Raw genomic sequence first — 19,018 nt, 5'->3', positions numbered from 1 at the left:
TAAATCAGAGTAAAAATAAAAAATATGTAAGTAGCATTTCATGCAGAGAGCAAGAAAGTAGATTTGTGGAAAAAAATGTCAGTGACATGACCAGAAATGATGCAAATCTGAGCAGAAAGGATTGTATGAGAGTTAGTACTTCATGTTTGATCAATTAGCCAAGTCAGAAGAAAAAGATATGTATTCAGAGATCCTAGCTCTCCTTTAGACCTAGAACAGAAATATTGCACTTAAACTAGCCTACTTGAAAGGAAAAAATGCAAGATATCTTTGAAGTAGAGTAAAGGTAGTAGGATTTCTGTGTGTATATTAGCGTGGTAGAGACATTCTAACACCATTCTTATGTCCACTGAAGTACATTATGTTTTCATCCCCATCCTGTTTTTCACCCCTTTTAAGAGCACTAGACCAGCTTTTATTCCAAAGTAAACAATGTGTTTATGGTTTTAACTTCATATATCTCTATCTGTATTTTCTCTGAAGTACAAGTGTCCAACACATATTTCAAAAGGGATGTAACAATCAAGGTCAATATATGCAACAGATCATAGAAAGAAAATAATCTTTTTTTTTTTTTTGCTTTCAGGAATGCATAAAGAAATATTCTGTATTCTACCCATTCTTGTAGGAATGCATGTCAGGAGAAAAGCCATCACAAGTTCACAATAAGATGGTAAAAGGAAGTACCAGCCAACCCTGAACACAGTTAATAAAGTAGAAGCAGATCGCTGAAGAGAAAATTTAAGAAGAGAGAAGAATGGTTTTGTCCAATCATTTCCAAAAAGTTGATGTTTTGTAGAAAGCTGAGCATTAGAATGAATTCTAGATGACCTCAGGAAACACATAAGCCACCTTATACTCAGGTAATTGATAAAAATTACTTATTCATTATATTTAACTTGTATTTTCTTCCACGGGTCAAAACCCCATCTAATTTGGAGCATTTACATTTGAAAAGAGATTTTAACTCCAGTTGGTTTAGCAGGACAGTTTTCAGCTGTTTAATTTAATTTTTGTTTCCAATTCAAGGTTCAAGATGAAAATCCAAACACTTTGTACAGTAATTTCATAGAAATGTTGAAGCAAACCTTATTCATACAATGCATGGCATTTATATATTGTTTTATGATAAGACTAAGCTGTAAAAAATACAGTGAAAAAAAAAAGAGAGAGTTACTAAACACACATTAAATCATTACTTTTACCTGTAGAATTCAAAAGGAAGATATAAAATGTTTCATCAGGTTCAGGGATATCATCATCATTGATATACACAGATAAATTCTGCTCTCTTTCTCTGACATTGAACCAAATGACACTGCTCTTTCCACTGGGAACAAAGTCTCCCTCCTCAGCTGTTGCGTCTCCATTAACAGTCACATACTGAACAGCAACAGCAGCATCAGTAGATCCATTCCTTAGGACTGTAAAGTTTGCAACACTCCCTTCTGTAACGCTCACTGTCAGAGGCTCTGAAAAAACACAAGCAACAAACCTCCCTCAGTTCAAGCCTGAGCTTCTTGCCTCTGACCTATTTACCTAATCCTCCAAGAGAGGATTCTTGTCCTCAGGGAAACATGAGGCATGTGTAGTAAGGGCATGGAAATACTCGCAGGTACAAGAGACTATTGCGGTGCTTAGCCACCTGACCAATCCAGCATCAAAAAAGAGAGTAATGAAATAAAATGAGGTTCTGAAGTAAAAAAAAAAACAAAAAACAAAACAAAAGCAAATTCAACACAACATCAACAAAAAGTACATTTCTAATAGCTCCACTAGGATTAAGGTTTCTCAATTATCTGGTCTGTCTATAAAATCTGTTTGGGCCAGTATATGAATTCAACATTTAAAAACAGTAACATCTAACCGGCAAAATAAATGGGATCATCATTCCTTGTAATATGTAAAAATGCACTGGTTATATTGCCCAGTCTTGCTCCATTAGTAGCATTGAATAATCTGATGACGAACACTTCCATCTCTTCAGGTACCTGAATGAAACAGTATTAAGACATTAATTTCTTGCATACAAAACAATGAAGAAATTAAAATGAACAGCTGAGGGGTTTAACAAACCAGAGATTTTTGCGTGTTGTTGTTTATTTATTGATCCTTAGGCATGTCAAGAGGGATGACAAATGACAGTTCATTCACTCACACAGAAACCATCATCAGTCAAAAACCCTTTACATAAATCCCCTCATCTTAAATGTTGTACCAGTGATCCAAAAGTTATCTTGTAGTTTCCTGCTTCTGATACACATAACTTATTTCTACAGTTTTGTTTATTTATTACTAATTATTCTCATTCTTTCTTATATTACTTCAAATATATCCACATTAAAAAAAAAAAATGGGATTCTTGCTATCAAAACAAGGGATTTATTTATTTAGTTATTGTTATATCTTAACTACACTTGACTACTGTCAGTTTTTAATTATTTTTGTTTATAGGTATGCACAGCATCTTGAATTCTTTTATGATTTGCTTAAGTAAACTTAGTTTTACACCAGTAGTTTGATTCTTCCTACAAATAATTATCAGGTTCTTAAAAAACAGAGCTTCCTTCTTAAATTGCAATATTTTAGCACTTCTCTTTTCTCCACACACTTACACAAAAACACTGTAAAAATTATTACCTCATCTGGTAGTGAGTAAATGGTGATATTTTTTGAAAACTCCAGATTATCAAAGAAAATAGTCCCTTCTTCTGGATAGACATCATTGGTACATGCTGGGTCAACAATCCAGGACACACTAACATTGCCATAGTTTCCTTGGCTTCTTAGAACTCTGTAAGCAGCTAAAAATGCAAACATATACAGTCAGTGTGCATCTTCAGAACAACATAAGTCAAAACCAAAAAGGTCAGCAAAGCTGAAGCAAAATGAAAAGGAAATAATGAGTAAATCCACTCCTTGCAAAACTAATAATATGTGAGAGCACTACACAAAAGGGCACACACCCTGTAATAGACAATTACAGCAGTTCAAACTTGGTCAAATTTGTAATTTGTTATTGTACTTGATACAATAGAGATATATAAACTGAAGTCACACATATGAAAACTTAGCTCTATTTTTCTCTCACACAGCACCCTATTTCTCATGTTTCCCAGGTAGAACTACTACCTCCAGGCTGCATCTTGCATGTACTTTAATATTCTGTCCCTCCTGTCTGGTGTATTTTCTAGCCATATCTTTTACTGGATTCACCCCTATGGCTTTCCAGGTCCCTTCAGTCTCCACTGCTCACTCATCCTGCTGGCACTGTACCCCTTCAAAAACTTCTGAGTGGAGACTTGAGGCAGACATTGTCCTAGGAAGGTGAAATGGGGAAAAGAAGCCTTGCAGGGGCAGATAGCAGATAAAGCAGTAACTCTAATAAAAAGAATTACCAGCGTAGATGATTTCTCCTTTACTTTCCTTTATTGTTACTGATAGTTCACCAGGTAGAAACTGAATAACACCATGTGGATCATCATTCTTCAAAATGGTTATATTGACCCTTGTGGCACTCCCCAGCTTGCCTGGCATTTCACTGTAGCCACTGAGTACTACAGTATATACCTCATCCAGCTAGAAGAGGGAAACTCAGTCAGAATAAAAAGGCATATTCAGTATTCACATCCAAAAAAAAACAGGCAAACATCCACTGTCTGTAGCCAGGCAGAAAGAGAGACAAATTTCAACAAAAGGAAACCACACACAAGTTCTATGTGCACAATGGTTTTGTTCATTGCCATCTATAACAGGGAAAACAAAGATTTTAAAACCATTGACACTAAACTAATTTTGAAGGAACCTATTAGCTTGCATTATTAATCTAATGGGACTTTGTACTTCATGTACTTCTTGGAAAAAAGTTCTCCGGAAAAAAGTATCGTGGAACATTAAAACAAGTATCGTATCTTTGTATCTATACAGCAAATATTAAGGTAGATTGGGGAACACTGAGTGCAATTAGCAGCTATTTATACAAAAAGAAACAAAAAGAAAGCAGTTGTTCATACAAAGTTCAATTAAACAATGTCATGAATGCTAAAAAATTACATGTAAAAGTAACAGTTTCAGTTTACCAAAAAAAAAAATCCACTGAGGACTACTAAAGCCAAAGACACATTCTCATTAGCCAGGTATCCCTGTTTTGGAGGCTGGGAATACATTCTGTAGAAAAGCCATTGCATACTTGTTCTGCTCCTATATATTTTTCTATATTTTAATAAGTGACAAACTGTTACGCTGTGAACACAGTTTGAAGAGGGGAAAATATTAATTTTTACCTCTGGAATCCCATCCATCCTTGTCAAAAGAGTAATTCTGATCTCTCTTTCCCCAGGCTTAAACTCCAGAATTCCAGTGCTTCCATAAAACTCATTGTTGTCCCTTGGTTCTACAGTGTAGTGCAGAAACTGCCTGACAAGACTTCCTTTGCTGCGGACAATCTGCAGTTCAACAGAATCCCCTTCCTGTAAAAAAGAAAATCCAACTTTTCACAAGCACTCTGCTTAGTTGCCCATAATGATTAGGAGAAGTTATTCAGATAAATACCTTTATGCTGTAGGGACCTCTGGAAGATGGAGAAAATTCAAACACCCCTCCAGGATCATCATTTTCCAAAATAATAATTTCACGGGTTGTAAACCCATATTTCAATATTTGATTTTCCACACTGACCCTGGGAAAGGAAGGCCAAAGAATTTTTTTGAGAGATGGTTCTCTTTGTTAAGTAAATACACATACGTGTAAAGGACATCAGAATCCTGATGAATTTTATGAATAAATTATGAATACAATTACCTGCAAAGTATATAATAAATTAGGAAAAACATGTCTGTTTATTTCATTTATTTGCAAAAAAACCCAGCTTTGCTTCTGAAGTAACTTTGTTTCATTTCCCTAGAGATGTTAATTTTCAATAACACTGTTTGAAGGTCATTACATTAAAAATGCCAGAAAAATTACTACTGAAGGATGCATCAAGACTGCACCTTCAAACTGATGCTTTAAATATGTCATATTAGGTTTTGGTTTATGAATTTAGATTCCTGTGCATCTGCAATGTTTTCTAAAAGGAAACTTAAATGAACAAACAGGAAACATCTATTTAAAAGGGTAACATGTCATGTTTATTGCATATTAAAAAAATGTCAGCAGACAGAGTAATTTGCGTTGACATAAACTAAAAGTAGGTAATTCAAAAAAAGACAATTTCTCATCTTTGACCATAGAAAATTTTCTATAGTTCCAGCCAGTTCAGGCACTTAGTTCGGGCAAATCATATTTCTGGCAGTTTAAAACAACTAATGCATTATTGCATCAGACACTGGAATACCAAACACTCAGTCATGCATTTATAACTTTCATCATTCACAAACCATAAATAAAGAAACACCTTCAAGCCAGAACCCCATGCCATCAAATTAAACACCAAAGGGCAAGTAAGCATTGCCTGAAGAGATGCAGAAGACATGACTCCTGAGAGGAAAAAAATTATAGACAGATTCCATCCAAACCAATCACTTGAAAAACAAAGCATTGATTCACTAAAGACAAACCACAGTCACTGCACTTACCCAAAGTACACGACAAACCTTTCTGTCTCTACCCTGTCAACACAGTGGAAGGAAAGAATGAAAGAAGGAAAGAAAAGGGGTGGGGGAAGGAATAAAAGTGCCATTTGCTGGAATTTCAATAGTGCTAATCTTATATAATAACACCACCACCACCACCACCACCATAAAGCTTTCTTTTTCCTTTCCAAATACATAATGTTCATTTTATGAAAACCCTCCTTGCTTGGCATTTTTGTGTTCATAAATGCTATCAAGTGGGTAGTCCTTACTAAGGAGAAATGACCCCAGGACCAATTCAGCATGTCAAGGCCCATTCACGGTAGATCCTACCCAGCCCTCCCCCAGGAGCTCGATCACTGCCAAGCTCTTTGTCTCTTCACAACTGCACCAGCGACCCACATTTATGAATAGTTCTTCACTTAAAAAAATATAATCAACATGTTCCTATGATGTGCTATTTTATTAATCCACCACAGTAACAAAAAAAGCCAAGCACATTGGGAGTTATAACACGTACATATCAAAAACTATGTTGGCACAAAATCACATCAAACTTTATTTTTGACAATTTTTCAGTTGACCAGATTACCAGAGTAAAATACTAATAACAAAAAAAAAAAAGAAAAAGAAAAAGAAAAAGAAAATAAGCACATATAATGAAACTATCCCATAAAGTTATATGAAAGGACAGCATGTTCTGCAATGACAAGATTGTACTTTGTCTTTCTTAATCTAAAATAAATATATATTAAATATAAAACTTGTATCTCCTATTAAAATAGTATAAACAGACTACCAAAGCATTTATGAAGTCCAATTCTGACTAACAGAAAGAATTCAGATTCAGAATTCAAGAGACATAAGAGTTCACTTAAAAGTTTGAGATAATAAAGCAAATATACTTGCAGATACATTCATTCAACTAGGAGATCTGAGTGAACAGAAATTTCTCAGTGATTACCACTGAGGCTACATTTTAAGTACTATATATTGAGACATTCTCCCTTCCTTCAGAAACATATGCAAAAGTTTTCCAGAACTATCATTAATACAATTAAAAGATCAAGGTGAAAATTCCAGAGCTAAAATTTATGCTAAATTTTCGTTATATTGCTCTTAATGCTAAAATTTAATTATATTGCTAAGCTGTTGGTAATATATTTCACAGGCAGAGATTACAAATGAATCATCATGTTAAGTGAGGTTTTGATATGTATGTAACTTAACTACTTAACTACTTAAGACATAATAATTCATCACAAAGTGAAAGGGCATGCCAGAAATACCATCTCTTTCAGCTTCATGAAGTCACACTGCATGAGTCCAAACAAAGCTCAGACAACAAAAGGTCTGTTAAGAGGAACTGAGGAGTAGTGCTGGAATATAGTACCGTGTTGTAAAGCACAACAGCAGCACCACAGAAATCCAAAGCGTAGCAGAAATGAAACAGTCTCAAGGTACCATGAGGTAGTACTTTTGACATTTCCAGGTGTTTTTCAAAAGGACTAAGAAGACTAGCAATATTCTATCACTTTTTAATAGTCACAGTGTAAAGAAACTAGTCAGATTCAGCCTATCCACTGCTAAAGAAAAACATTATTTTAGAGTTTTCTCCAGCCAAGTTCCATTTTCAAAACTAGGTTAACTTGCTTGACTGACTGACTGATGGATCTGACCATGTTTGCCCTGCAGGACTGCCCAGGCTGCTACCACTGCTCTCATATAGTAAATGTTGGTTACTATTCAAAAACAGAAGAGGGAGTTGAGCACTGCAACAAGCTCTTCAGGGAAGTAGTCACAGCAACGAGTTCAAGAAGTGTTTAGACAATGCACTCAGTCACATGGTGTGATTCCTGAGGTGTCCGGTGCAGGGCCAGAAGTTGGACTCGATGATCCTGATGGGTCCCTTCCAATTCAGCTTGTTCTATGATTCTTTGATAAAATAGCCTGTGTAAAAATGGTATAGAAGCACCTACACTCAGGCTTCCCACTCTGAACTGTCATTACATGAGTAATTAACAGTGTACACAAGAGGATCCCTCATGTCTATATACATAAATTCTTGTAACATCCTTGGACCAGGACACACTAGGTGACTTCCTGGTTTGACCTTGGATTTGTCTCCTTGCTGTGGATGTGCCTGGCAATCACTGAGCTGTGCCTGACCCCTGTGGCCATCATCCAAACCTCGCATGTGTTTCTGGCTTAACCTGTTCCATCACCATGGCCTTGCTTCATGCCCTGGGTTCAGGCTGCCTCCATTTCCCACATGACAAATCTCATGTGAAACAGCTAGTCATCAGGAAGTTCTTTCTTTAAAAAATCTTAATTAGTATTTAGCAAGAACTATAGAATAATTGGGACAACTAAGAGAAGCTTCAAAAGGTTTCTGCACTTTTTAAAATATGTAGTACCATAAAATAGAGAAAGATTTTTGACTATGCTTAAAATAATATGGTAATTATGAACTAAAGACCACTGCAAATAAAATCATAATTTTAAGAGATGTGGTCAAATTTCATAGCTGCGGACCAAGAAATTGAATCCTGAAGAAAGTGAATATTTTGAAAACCCCCTGAGAAACTGAATTGCAACTGTGTATCTATATTATTGTTACTTTAAAAACACACTTCTCTAAAATACTTCCTCTTCTATGAAGTACCTCAGAAAAAGGTGCACTCAGACTGCCTGTGGAATGTTACTCAATTTGCTTCCTAGTTTCGTGTTCACCCCTTCTTCAATTTTTTCAAGATTATCTACTGACTTAATTACTGACAGGACCTAGTTTTAAAGAGTAGTATTAAAGTAGTATTTGCCCCATTATAAATTCCATAACATTTCTTATCAGAGGGAACACATTCTCTCAGAGGTAATCCACAATTTATTTGATTTTGGAGGCTAACAATTTTTGTTATTTACAGCAGAAGATATATGGTTTTATTACTTTGAAAAGTAATAAAATCTAGCAGTAGGTGTTCAGTAACATTTAAACATTCTGCATCTAGTTTCAAATAACTTTTTCCCCATTTCACCAAGACCGGATCAAACTTTGGGGAAAAAGTCAACATTTTAAACTGAAAGACTTAATTCTTGTACCATCACATGTATTTCTTCATGGAAAAATTACTTAGGAAAGATAGATATAGTTCTGAAATAGGCACTAATCAAAGGAAATCCCCAAGTAAGGAAAATACCCCAACTCCATTAAACACTTTTTTAGTGCTTCTGCACATATAAACAACATAAAAGCATTATATATAAGCCCTGAATTAAGGCCCATAGACAGTATGCCATGCTTTAAATGGGCCTTCCATGATTTGCTAATTTTTTGTCATGAAGTAACCTCTTAAACACAAAAACAACTACACAATTAAATGGTCAAACCTATTTTGTGTTCACAATTTTTAAAAAATCTATTTTCTAAATTCACTTAAGATAGAATTTCAATCTATGGAAATTTTTATGCAGAATCACAGGATCACAGAATCAATTAGGTTAGACAAGACCTCTGAGATCAAGTCCAACATATGACCGAACACTACCTTGTCAACTAGATTATGGCACTAAGGGCCATATCCAGTCTTTTCTTAAACAGTTCCAAGGATGGTGACTCCATCACCACCCATGTCTAATTACCTCCTTCTATGAAGGTGATCCCATCTGGTCCCACAGACTTGTGAGTATCTAAGTGTCACTACCTCCTCCTGGATTTCAGGGCGTCTGTTCTGCTCCCCATCCCAGTCTACCAGCTCAGGGGGTCAGCTGTCATGAGCATAACAGCTCTTACTGTTGAAGACTGAAGCAAAGAAGGTGTTAAGTACCTTTGCCTGCATCACACCACAGAAATCACTGGAACTGCAATGATCTCCATGTTATATTGCTTCAATTTTGTTTCATTACACATATATATGTGTGTGTGTGTGTGTGTGTGTGTGTGTGTGTGTGTGTGTATATAAAAATGAGATACATACATATGTACACAGATCTATTCTGGCATCTTACTTTATATGAGCTATGACTCAAAAAGATTCTGAGCATAAAGACTATTTAAACACTCAACTTTTCCTGGATTATCATTTTCACAAATCAAAATAAAGTCATCAGTGTATTGCTGTTCCCAGACTCTAAAGTCCACAAGTGCTCACTCTCAGCATCATTAACTTAAGAGCACAAAAACAACCTGCATGCCCCGAGGGTCCTGGTCCTTCAATTGGACCAACTGCCAAATTTATAGCTGTGTATCTGCACTAGGGGGATGACAACTACCAATAGCAGAATGTCTTGTGTAGAAGGAAGAAACAATAACCTGATTTTTAAAATACTTATTTATATTTGTGCTTATTGGGCAAAATGAGCAGCCCTAGTATGTATATATGCTTTCACAAAGCATACACCACATTTTCATGGCCTGTTCCACCTACATTCAACAAGAAGGTCAATACAGATTTCACTATAGACATCTGAGTATATTTATGCTTAGTCTCAATTCAGGCCTACTTAATTCAAACTGCTCCTAAGGAAAGAAAATATGAAGAAGATTCAGCAGGTACAGGATTGTCTTGCTTCTTTATTATGTTTCTGTCTTCTTTGAAAGTATATTCTTCAGGATATACATTGGCCTCCATTTTGTGGACAGCATTCAGATTTATTTTTAATATCCATGGCCTACAGATGGTGGTCATAGAGCAAGGAAAGAAAATACTACTTTTAATGGCTTGGAAAGTTTCTTCTATACTTATGGATGCAGTCAAAGCACATTTAAAATGTAAACTGCCTTAACAACACCGCTGAGTTGTAAATAATACATCCTTGTTAGAACTAATTATTATTTTGTCCATGGTATTACTAATTGCAATAAATAGAATGTTAATGAATGTATTTCTATGTCTATAGTTTCATTAAAGTCCTTACATGTTCTGTTTTTCTACTGACTTATGCTACAATTTATCAAACAGTGCAAGTACATCCATAGCACAGTGCATCTTTGTTTTCATGCTAATTTACTACTGCTGTGAGGCGGTGGCTGCCAGCCTTAGAAACTGAAATCTTCTGTTCACCCAGAAAATACAAACTATGTAGAAAGCAGTACCACAAGCCTACACACACCACCCTGCCAATCTCCTTCACCCCTGGTTTGAAGAATCATCTCCAGGACTGAAAGGACGATCTTTGCAGTCAATCCATTCTTGGCTTCTGCTCATGTTCAGGTTGCCAATTTTCACTCATAGCCTTGAGGAACACTATCCATGTCTAGAGAGAAGTTTAGATTTTATGTCCTCCTTATTTACTTCTTTTTTCTGCCCAGACCACCTGCTCCTTACTTCACTTTCAGACCTTGCCAAGTATGGGAAAGCTGCTTACTGCTGGTACACTTTTTTTCAGCTGCTTCATGATCAGAAGAACCTGCTACTCCTGCCATACACAGCAAAAGCAGAACAGTGGTTGCATTTGTTCATCTGCCAGCTCAACCCTCTTTGTAGACATAATTTTCAGGGCATAAGGTTACTACTCGGAGTAAGTGGCAGAAAGCTGTACTTACACATACTGTAGAGGTGTCCAACCTTAAAAAGTTAAATCTTTTATGCTGTCCAGTTCCTTTATATACTTAACTGTTTCCTATCCTTCCACTTCAATTTTTTGACCACTTTACACAGCTTCTTCACAACAACAATCATTATTTCTAATCTTCGTTTTCTGCTTTGTGCTAGAAACTCTTAATAAATTCTTTCAGGCAAACCAGTTTTGTCCACAGAAACGAAATTAGAAAACTGCTTGCAACAGTCTCAAATTGGTTTTGTCTTGAACCAGGAACATCTTTTTGGCACAGTAGCCAAAAAGATGTATCCACCAGCCAGCTTCTACAGAAGTGGGCCAATCCTGAAATGACCAGAATCTTTCCTGTGTGACAGAATGATGCTCAAAAAACAGGATCAGCAACAGTTTGAGGAGTATGTAACCTACATGAGTATCTGGTGTTAAAGTTCCCAAGAGCTAGTCTGAACTTCCTACATAGGGCAAGTATACTTCTGCATATCGACTGTGTAAGTAGTAGATGTTCATTGTGGACATTGCAGCTGGTAGACCTCTATTAGCATGTTTCCAGGGAAATATACGGGGAAAATATACCTTAGATTATTAGGAGGTATTAGAAGAAGTGGTGGTATTTCTAGACTATATATACAACTGAGTTGTTGAAAGCAGGACTGAAGAAATAGCTGAGATTCTTCTGTTAGTAAATCAAAGAGGGAATACACTCCTGAATATGAAATAATTCAAGCACTCTGAGTAGTGTTCACAGGCAGATAACAAAAACCCATGAGGTCTCTTACAGCCTCAATTATCCTGCAGTCCTCATCTCACACAGAAGGGAGACTACAACACTGTGCTTCAAAAACACTGCTGCTCCTCTGTTGCTGAGTTATGGGATAATGGTCATACTGGCCTATTTTGGAAGCCAGCATTTGTGACGGAAGTTCCTAATTATCAAGAGCAAGCAATACTGAACACACAGATAAAACAAACAAAAAAAGCTGACCTAATTCTGCATTAACATCCGGGTTATAAACCTTTTTCTGACAGAAACACAGTTAACTATTGCTTTCTAATATTCATTACAGTTTTTCCCAATATCTCACTAAACATTACTTTTCTGAAAATATAAGTGTTATAACCAAGAGCTATAACTAAAACCAAAGCTAAATGAACTTTTTTAATAGCATACATTATTTTAATCAAAATATAAAGAACATTAAGTCATTAGATAAAAAGCAAAACACAGTTTCTTACACTTATCACCACTAAAGAAGAATCCACATATAGTCTGAATTAAGAGCCCAATATTCCTTCAGGTACTTATCAACACAATACAATCAATACCTCATAATTAATACTGCGCCAATTTGTTATATATAAATTGAGTATCACAACTGATACATATGAATAAAGATTAGGGTAAGATACCTGTCCAGAGTTAATAACACAGTTTCATTCATTTCAGGTATATCATCAGCTTTAATAGTAATGTTGATTGTGGTATCACTTTGTCCAGATAGGAAAACAACAGAGCCGTTAAGAGGACTTATGTCATCATGTGTTACTGCCTTGTGATTAGGACCAGAGGGTTTCAAACTCCAAAACACTGTTGCTTGACCATCAGTCCCATCTCGATGCAGTGCAATGGAAACCTAGAAAACATGCGACTCTTCTGTGACTTGTAAAAACAGATGCAAAACTGATTAACCCCTTGCAAATTAATATTTGAATAAGAGCCTCAAAATGTTCATCTCGAGTTTTTTACTTATACGTATGTATAAAATATGGAATCAAAGATGGTATATCAACATAAATATATACTGAATCTTATCCTTTTAATCATTTATTCATTATATACCTAGACATGTATATATTTATACATACTTAGTGGAGGTGACTGACTATTAACATGATAGATAATTTAGCACCTATAAAAACAAAAAGCCTTGTGTGACTGATTTACTCAATACCCATCTCATCAAGACACAACCTCAGTTTAAATGTAAGCACCATAATTTTACTCTGGCTGTTATAGTACAGTTCCAACTTGTACTCTGCTTAAGGAAATGAGCAGTTTTATTCTGAGAATAACAAAAAAGTTATCTGATTCAGGATTTGAGGGAAGATTTCAGTGAAGACAACTAGGGGAAAAAAGGAAAAATGTAAGAAAAGATGTTTTATAAAGGTTTCTCTAGCTGAAACTAGAGCACTCAGATGCATGGCAATACACTTGAAAATGCTTTCTCAGAAAGAAAACAGCATATTTATTGGAAAACAGACCCAGCGAGCCAAATTATATATTCACATATAAACCACCTTTAAGATACAAAGACACTTCCATGAAATTTGGGAGTGATATCAGTCCTACTTCACGTGACTGTCCCTAGAGTTGGTGAGAGAAGTTAAACTGTCTGCAGCACCTTTTGCTCTATGTGAGCATCAAGACCTAATCGGTTCTAGATCCCTAAAGAGAAAGCAAAGATCAACCTCAGTTTTCTGATGACTAACACATTATTTCAGACCTTAATACTATCAGCAATATTTTTACCTTTTCGGTTTTTTAAAGCAGGGGAATGTTTAGGGTAAGACAGAACTTAGAGGAAGGATTTTGATCACATTCACTTTCAAATGTTACAATGAATATAGAAAACTTTGCTTTCTCCAAATAAATTTTCCATACTAAGGGACAACATAAAAATGATTACTTACCACTGTAGCAGGGGAATCTTCTGGCTCAGACAGAATAATTGGAAGATTGCTAATAAAGCCTATTTCTCCATTTGCAATATCTGGAGTAATCCTCAGAGAAATATTTTGAATCTCACCTAATCGAGGACTCATGGGTGGGACTAGAGGAATTCTATTCACCAGCTCAACTTTTTCCAGCTGTGGGAAAAAGTATGAAAAACTTGAGAAATAAGAAGCCTTAGTACCAAGTCAGAACTATTCTGACATTTTGGAATAAATTTCAATTGTAAGGAACAAAACATCTCCAGAATAAATTTCTCTTATTGGCAACATTGTCACAAAATGTGTAAGTAGATGTGCAAGAAATGAAGTGGATGATATTCAGCTTTTTCAGCAGAATGGTATATGTCTCAGACAAATTACATCTATGTACACAACTAAATGTATGTAGAGGGATAATGAACTTTCTAGTTTGGGCAATTTATTACTAGGCTTATGAATTGATCTGACAAGTGCCCAAACAGTTGTTCTAACTTCAATTTTTTGCCACGCATTGATAAGTATCTGCTGAAGTTACTGACATCATAATAACTTATATCTTCTGAGGAAGCCAAAGAATGATTCAGTCTTTCCTCTTTCATACAGCTTTAAGAATTTCTCTGTTTACAATAACTAATAGGCTAAAATTTCAATTCAGAATTGAAAATCAGTACAGAATTTCAAAACCATATCCTCCTCTTGTATTACTGCATTTTTTATGATTTATTTATGCTAAGAAGAAATAGAAAAACGTTTATTCTTTCTTTGAATAGAAAATACCATTCACCAAGCCCATCAGCAGCACTGACATGGCAAGGAAAGCAGAATCTTCCTTTTTTAGTATTTCTTTCAAATATAATTTATACCAACAGGAGATTCTGTCTACATACATCATAACAATAAATGTTTCCACAGCTGATTTATAAACATTTAACTGGTGCACGAACGACCAATGACAACCAACTTTTAACTCCCACTAGAATGCTTTTGCCTGGAGTTATCAGATGCTATCACATAGGTTTTAGTAGAGGAGAGGGAAGTGTCCTTATTTAAATCCATACAGGGATCATGAATCACCAATTCAACTCATGAGTTTTAAAGCCTTTTGATTCTTAAAATTTGGGCTGTATCACACTTTGTACTACTGTTGCTTAAGTAACAGTCAAAAATATTTATGCACAGTTTATTTGATGATAGATGGAAACTGTGTTATAAATACTGTATTCAGCAACTGATTCTCAACCATACAAGCCAGTTATTGGGAGTCTGAGGAACAGAGGGTGGGACTGTTTGTTTCGCTTGTTTTCGAAGCTTTCTTAGATCAGTAGGCCCTGATTGCACAATAACAGCATGCAGATGGACCACTGTTAGCTCAGAAAAGTTTCTGAAATACTATAGAGCTGAAAGAATTCCCTTTGTTAAGTGCTTCTGATTTTGGACACTAACTTGGAGATTAAATTAATAATTAATTAAGTATAGATGATTTTTTAAAATTCAGTGTTTCCTCTTAAAGTAAATCAGCTCATGAGGAAAGTAGAATGGATTGTGAATTGAATAATGCCAAGTAGTTTATTAAATTAATCTTTCTGTCCACACCAGAAGCAGTATGCATGTCAAACAACAATAGGTTATTTAACTGAAGATGTCACTGAAGAATGTTAATCTCACTTTTGTATTTCCTCTCTCCATTCTCTAGCTGTGTTGAAGCTTCATTTCTTTCTCTGCCCCTCCTCCCCTGATTCCTGAGCTGATACTTTATTGGACTTAGTACAGACTCTGTAGTTTTCTCATTCTAAAAAGGTTCGCTCAGATTATTATTTATTCACAATGTAGAATGACTGTCATAGTGATAAATAAGGGTATTTTAGTTCCTTCTCTAAATTAATTATTTGTGCTGAAAGTTGCCTCTGATGTAGTTTATGCAAATAAAAAGATTTTTATGGTTCACGGAGAAAGTACAGAACATCCACCCCCCATTTCCCTGGAATCTGCAGTTCAGAAAGCCAGGCCAAGTGCCTACATTCTGAAATACTTGTCACATGTATGTCTTGTCCATAGTCCACATTGAAATGCTATTTCTAATCTATCGTCTAAAAAGGTCTTGGAATTAGTCATTCAATTCTTCTACAGATCTTTCAGATCTCATGCAGATGGTAAAATATATAAAATTATTCTAATATTTCAGAACACAATTCCCTGTCTAACTGTGAATGTAAAAACAGTGTGTGCTAGTAAAACAGTAATATAATTCTGACGATATTTTTTTTCTCTTTTTTTTTTTTTTTTTTTGTTTAAGAGAATGTACAGGTGAAAAGGTAGAGGGAAAAAATATTTTCAAGACTCCAGAAGTAATTAAAATAGCTCTGGTAGACTATGAATTAAAGACAAAATCTACAAATTTTACATTTATGATTTAACATCAACATCTCTACTTGAAAATTTTAAAGACACATGACTTAAAATGAAAGGATCAAAAAGAACTAAGAAATTACTCTGAGATTTGGGCTTTGGATGCACCAAGTCATCCCTTTGTCTGTGTATCAAGATCGCTCCCTGGGTTTATGATCTCAGATGACCAGAGTGGCAATAGTTAATCAGAGGAAGTAGAGATAATGGTGTAGTCTTAACTGCAGATGAGAAAATAGTATAACAATTACTGATTACAATGCCCAGGATCTCTCACAGAAGTATATCTGAACAGTAACTTGCTATCGAGTAAGAAAATTTGGCTTTCTCCAATGAAAAATGAAAAAATTAATTAGAAAATGGAAATTATTTCTTTAAGTATTTTTGCAGAAAATCCAGTTTTCTTTCAAAGGCATAGTTTTAGTGAATTTTTCCAGACAATCTTATGAGCAATGACAGAAGCTCCCTTCTTACAAATTTAGACAGAAAAAAAAAAAAAAAAGAAAAAATCAGAAGGGCACATACAGAGGGAACTGCAAAAAATAATTTTCAAATTTTCTGATCCAATTTGCATATAAATTAAATATATGTTTGACTAATTTGAGTTTTTATTTACTTGTTTGTGTTTCCTAAAATTTGTCATGATTCTCTAACTCAGGAGCTTTAATTTGGTTACGAAAGCAAAGGGGTTGACAAAATAACATACCAGAAAAGGTAACTAACCTCTGCAAAATTTTGTTAAATTTCATGAGTAATACCTGAATCCTATTACAACAGTCTGTTTTTTTAAATGGTGTAATTAGTAAATAACGATTAAGAATAAAGCTCTTTATGGCAGATTTATGGAAGCTGTCTCTAAAGAAGAAAGTTTTCTTGGCTACAGAGCTAACCACTTTTGCATTTCCTTTTTTGTTTTCCAACAGGCAGGACCATTTTAATTAAATTTAAAGGGAAGCAGTCACTACTAAATTATATCCTTTATACTACACAGGCTAAAAAAAATCCCCAAATACAACTGAGATACCTGTATGAGGAAATGAGCTCCGTTCTGAAGAAATGCATCATTTCTTATTGATATATTTATAGTATTTTGTGTTTTTCCTTCTGGAAAGATGAGAATGCTTCTTTTAGAAATATTTAGAATGCCACCTTTCGCTCTCTCAGGATCCAGAGCTCCGGCTGGAATATACAGTGCAGTATAAACCAACTGCACATCTCCAAATGTTCCTCCTTCCCTTGCAAAACTCAAGGATAGAAACCGTCCCATTGGATTACTTTCAATCTTCTGATTCTCCAAAGGATAGAATTTTATTAGGCCATAAACATCATCACTGTCCTGAATGTAAAACAGAAGCTGCAAAGCAGAAAATGGCATCACTTACTCTATGCTGCATTACTCTATATCATAGTTTCATGCATTCATGAAAGCATGTCCTGACTGTCACCACACACTTTTTTCCTTAGTGAACTGGTACTCAAAAGAGAAATTAGATTGACAGTCCCAAAGCATTCTTTGTACACAGCATTGACAGTGGCAACTTTCCCACTATGTATCATCCATGTGCCAGAATGAGCTCTGAAAAACTGATTTTTTGGTTCAGTAGACAAAGTGAGTAATTTAAAAATGTTTCAGATTGTCAAAAAATTCATTTTATTCACCAAGCTGATTCCAAATATTTTTTTTAAGAAGACAAAGCAGGGACTCAAGTCACAGAACTGTTCGCAATGCTAGCCACCCTTTATTTAACAGTTCAGAGGCTACAGTCTTAATCACCAACCCCTTCCCTTTAACTTCTTACTCTGTACAACATTTCAGTAATCATTAAGACAGCAAATGAGCAAATGAAAATAACCTTCTTGTGTTATCTTAGAAGCAGTCACTTGAGACAGCATTTATGCAATGCTGTGCATGCTGGGAATAATCTAAACTGAATGTTACCACAGTAAAAAGGTCTGACATTATGTAAGTCAAATACTTTAGATATACAATAAGATCATATTAAGGATTAATTTGTTTGATTTCTGTTCAAGACTAAATCCTTTCACCAGTTCAGCCAATCAACCAATATTATTAAAACTGTTAAAGTCTTTGTTATCCATTATTACCTTCTCCAAAAGAATTTTAAAAGCAAACTTACCTCAGATGGCTCACTGACTTCTGCACCTCCCTGTATTGTATGAGGTAAGAGTTTCAGTAGGTAGGGTTCTGCCTCTTCTGGTATATCATCATTAATAATGTCCAGAAAAAGTGTCACTAGCATCTGTCCTTGATCAAAACTTATTTCCCCAGCCTCTGGAAGAAGGTCTGCAGTCACAGGTGAGGGATCACTGCTATTTCGGATTATAACCCAGGAAACAGAAACATTTCCATGTGTTCCACCATTTCTTACGATTGTGATCCCTTCAAACCTGTGGTTTTGAATGAAAACAAAGACCCACTGCATAAAATCATACTTAACACTGGCTTCCTGGCTATTGATTCCCTAAAATATTTACACTGATCTAAGTGGTTTCAACAGACATTTGACTCAGGGCTTACAGTTTGTGAAATTATAACACACATGTAAGACTCAGTGTTTATTCACAAGCTCTTTGTAATGTCACTAAAGATATTTGTTAGACCCATTTTGTTTACAGCAAGAAAGATACTAAGAAGTGGAGACTGGACACATTTTACATTTGCCTTGAGAAATGAAAGTGAAATTTCAGAAAACTTTGTCTATTACCTTGCCACATCATTTGTTAAGCATGAACATTTAAATAAAGATTTTGAATGA

General features: G+C 35.2%; 1 protein-coding gene across 2 annotated transcripts in view; it reads right to left on the bottom strand.

Moving 5' to 3' along the window:
- ADGRV1 (adhesion G protein-coupled receptor V1) overlaps positions 1–19,018 on the bottom strand; it is a 271,306-nt gene that overhangs the window by 219,407 nt on the left and 32,881 nt on the right. For both annotated transcript variants that reach the window (XM_027656816.1, XM_027656817.1), the window contains 11 exons: positions 18,380–18,650; positions 17,266–17,595; positions 13,818–13,994; positions 12,537–12,760; positions 5,577–5,609; positions 4,552–4,678; positions 4,284–4,469; positions 3,399–3,579; positions 2,641–2,804; positions 1,868–1,991; positions 1,206–1,472 (listed from right to left, as the gene is read on the bottom strand). In XM_027656816.1, coding sequence (XP_027512617.1) covers positions 1,206–1,472; positions 1,868–1,991; positions 2,641–2,804; positions 3,399–3,579; positions 4,284–4,469; positions 4,552–4,678; positions 5,577–5,609; positions 12,537–12,760; positions 13,818–13,994; positions 17,266–17,595; positions 18,380–18,650 — 2,084 coding nt within the window. The remainder of the gene's footprint in view (positions 1–1,205; positions 1,473–1,867; positions 1,992–2,640; positions 2,805–3,398; positions 3,580–4,283; positions 4,470–4,551; positions 4,679–5,576; positions 5,610–12,536; positions 12,761–13,817; positions 13,995–17,265; positions 17,596–18,379; positions 18,651–19,018) is intronic.

Source organism: Corapipo altera, unplaced genomic scaffold, assembly GCF_003945725.1.
Source record: "Corapipo altera isolate COAL_440 unplaced genomic scaffold, ASM394572v1 61281, whole genome shotgun sequence".
Classification (NCBI taxonomy): domain Eukaryota; kingdom Metazoa; phylum Chordata; class Aves; order Passeriformes; family Pipridae; genus Corapipo; species Corapipo altera.
The sequence above is the reverse complement of the archived record's forward strand: the minus strand, read 5'-3'. Positions and strand labels throughout refer to the sequence as shown.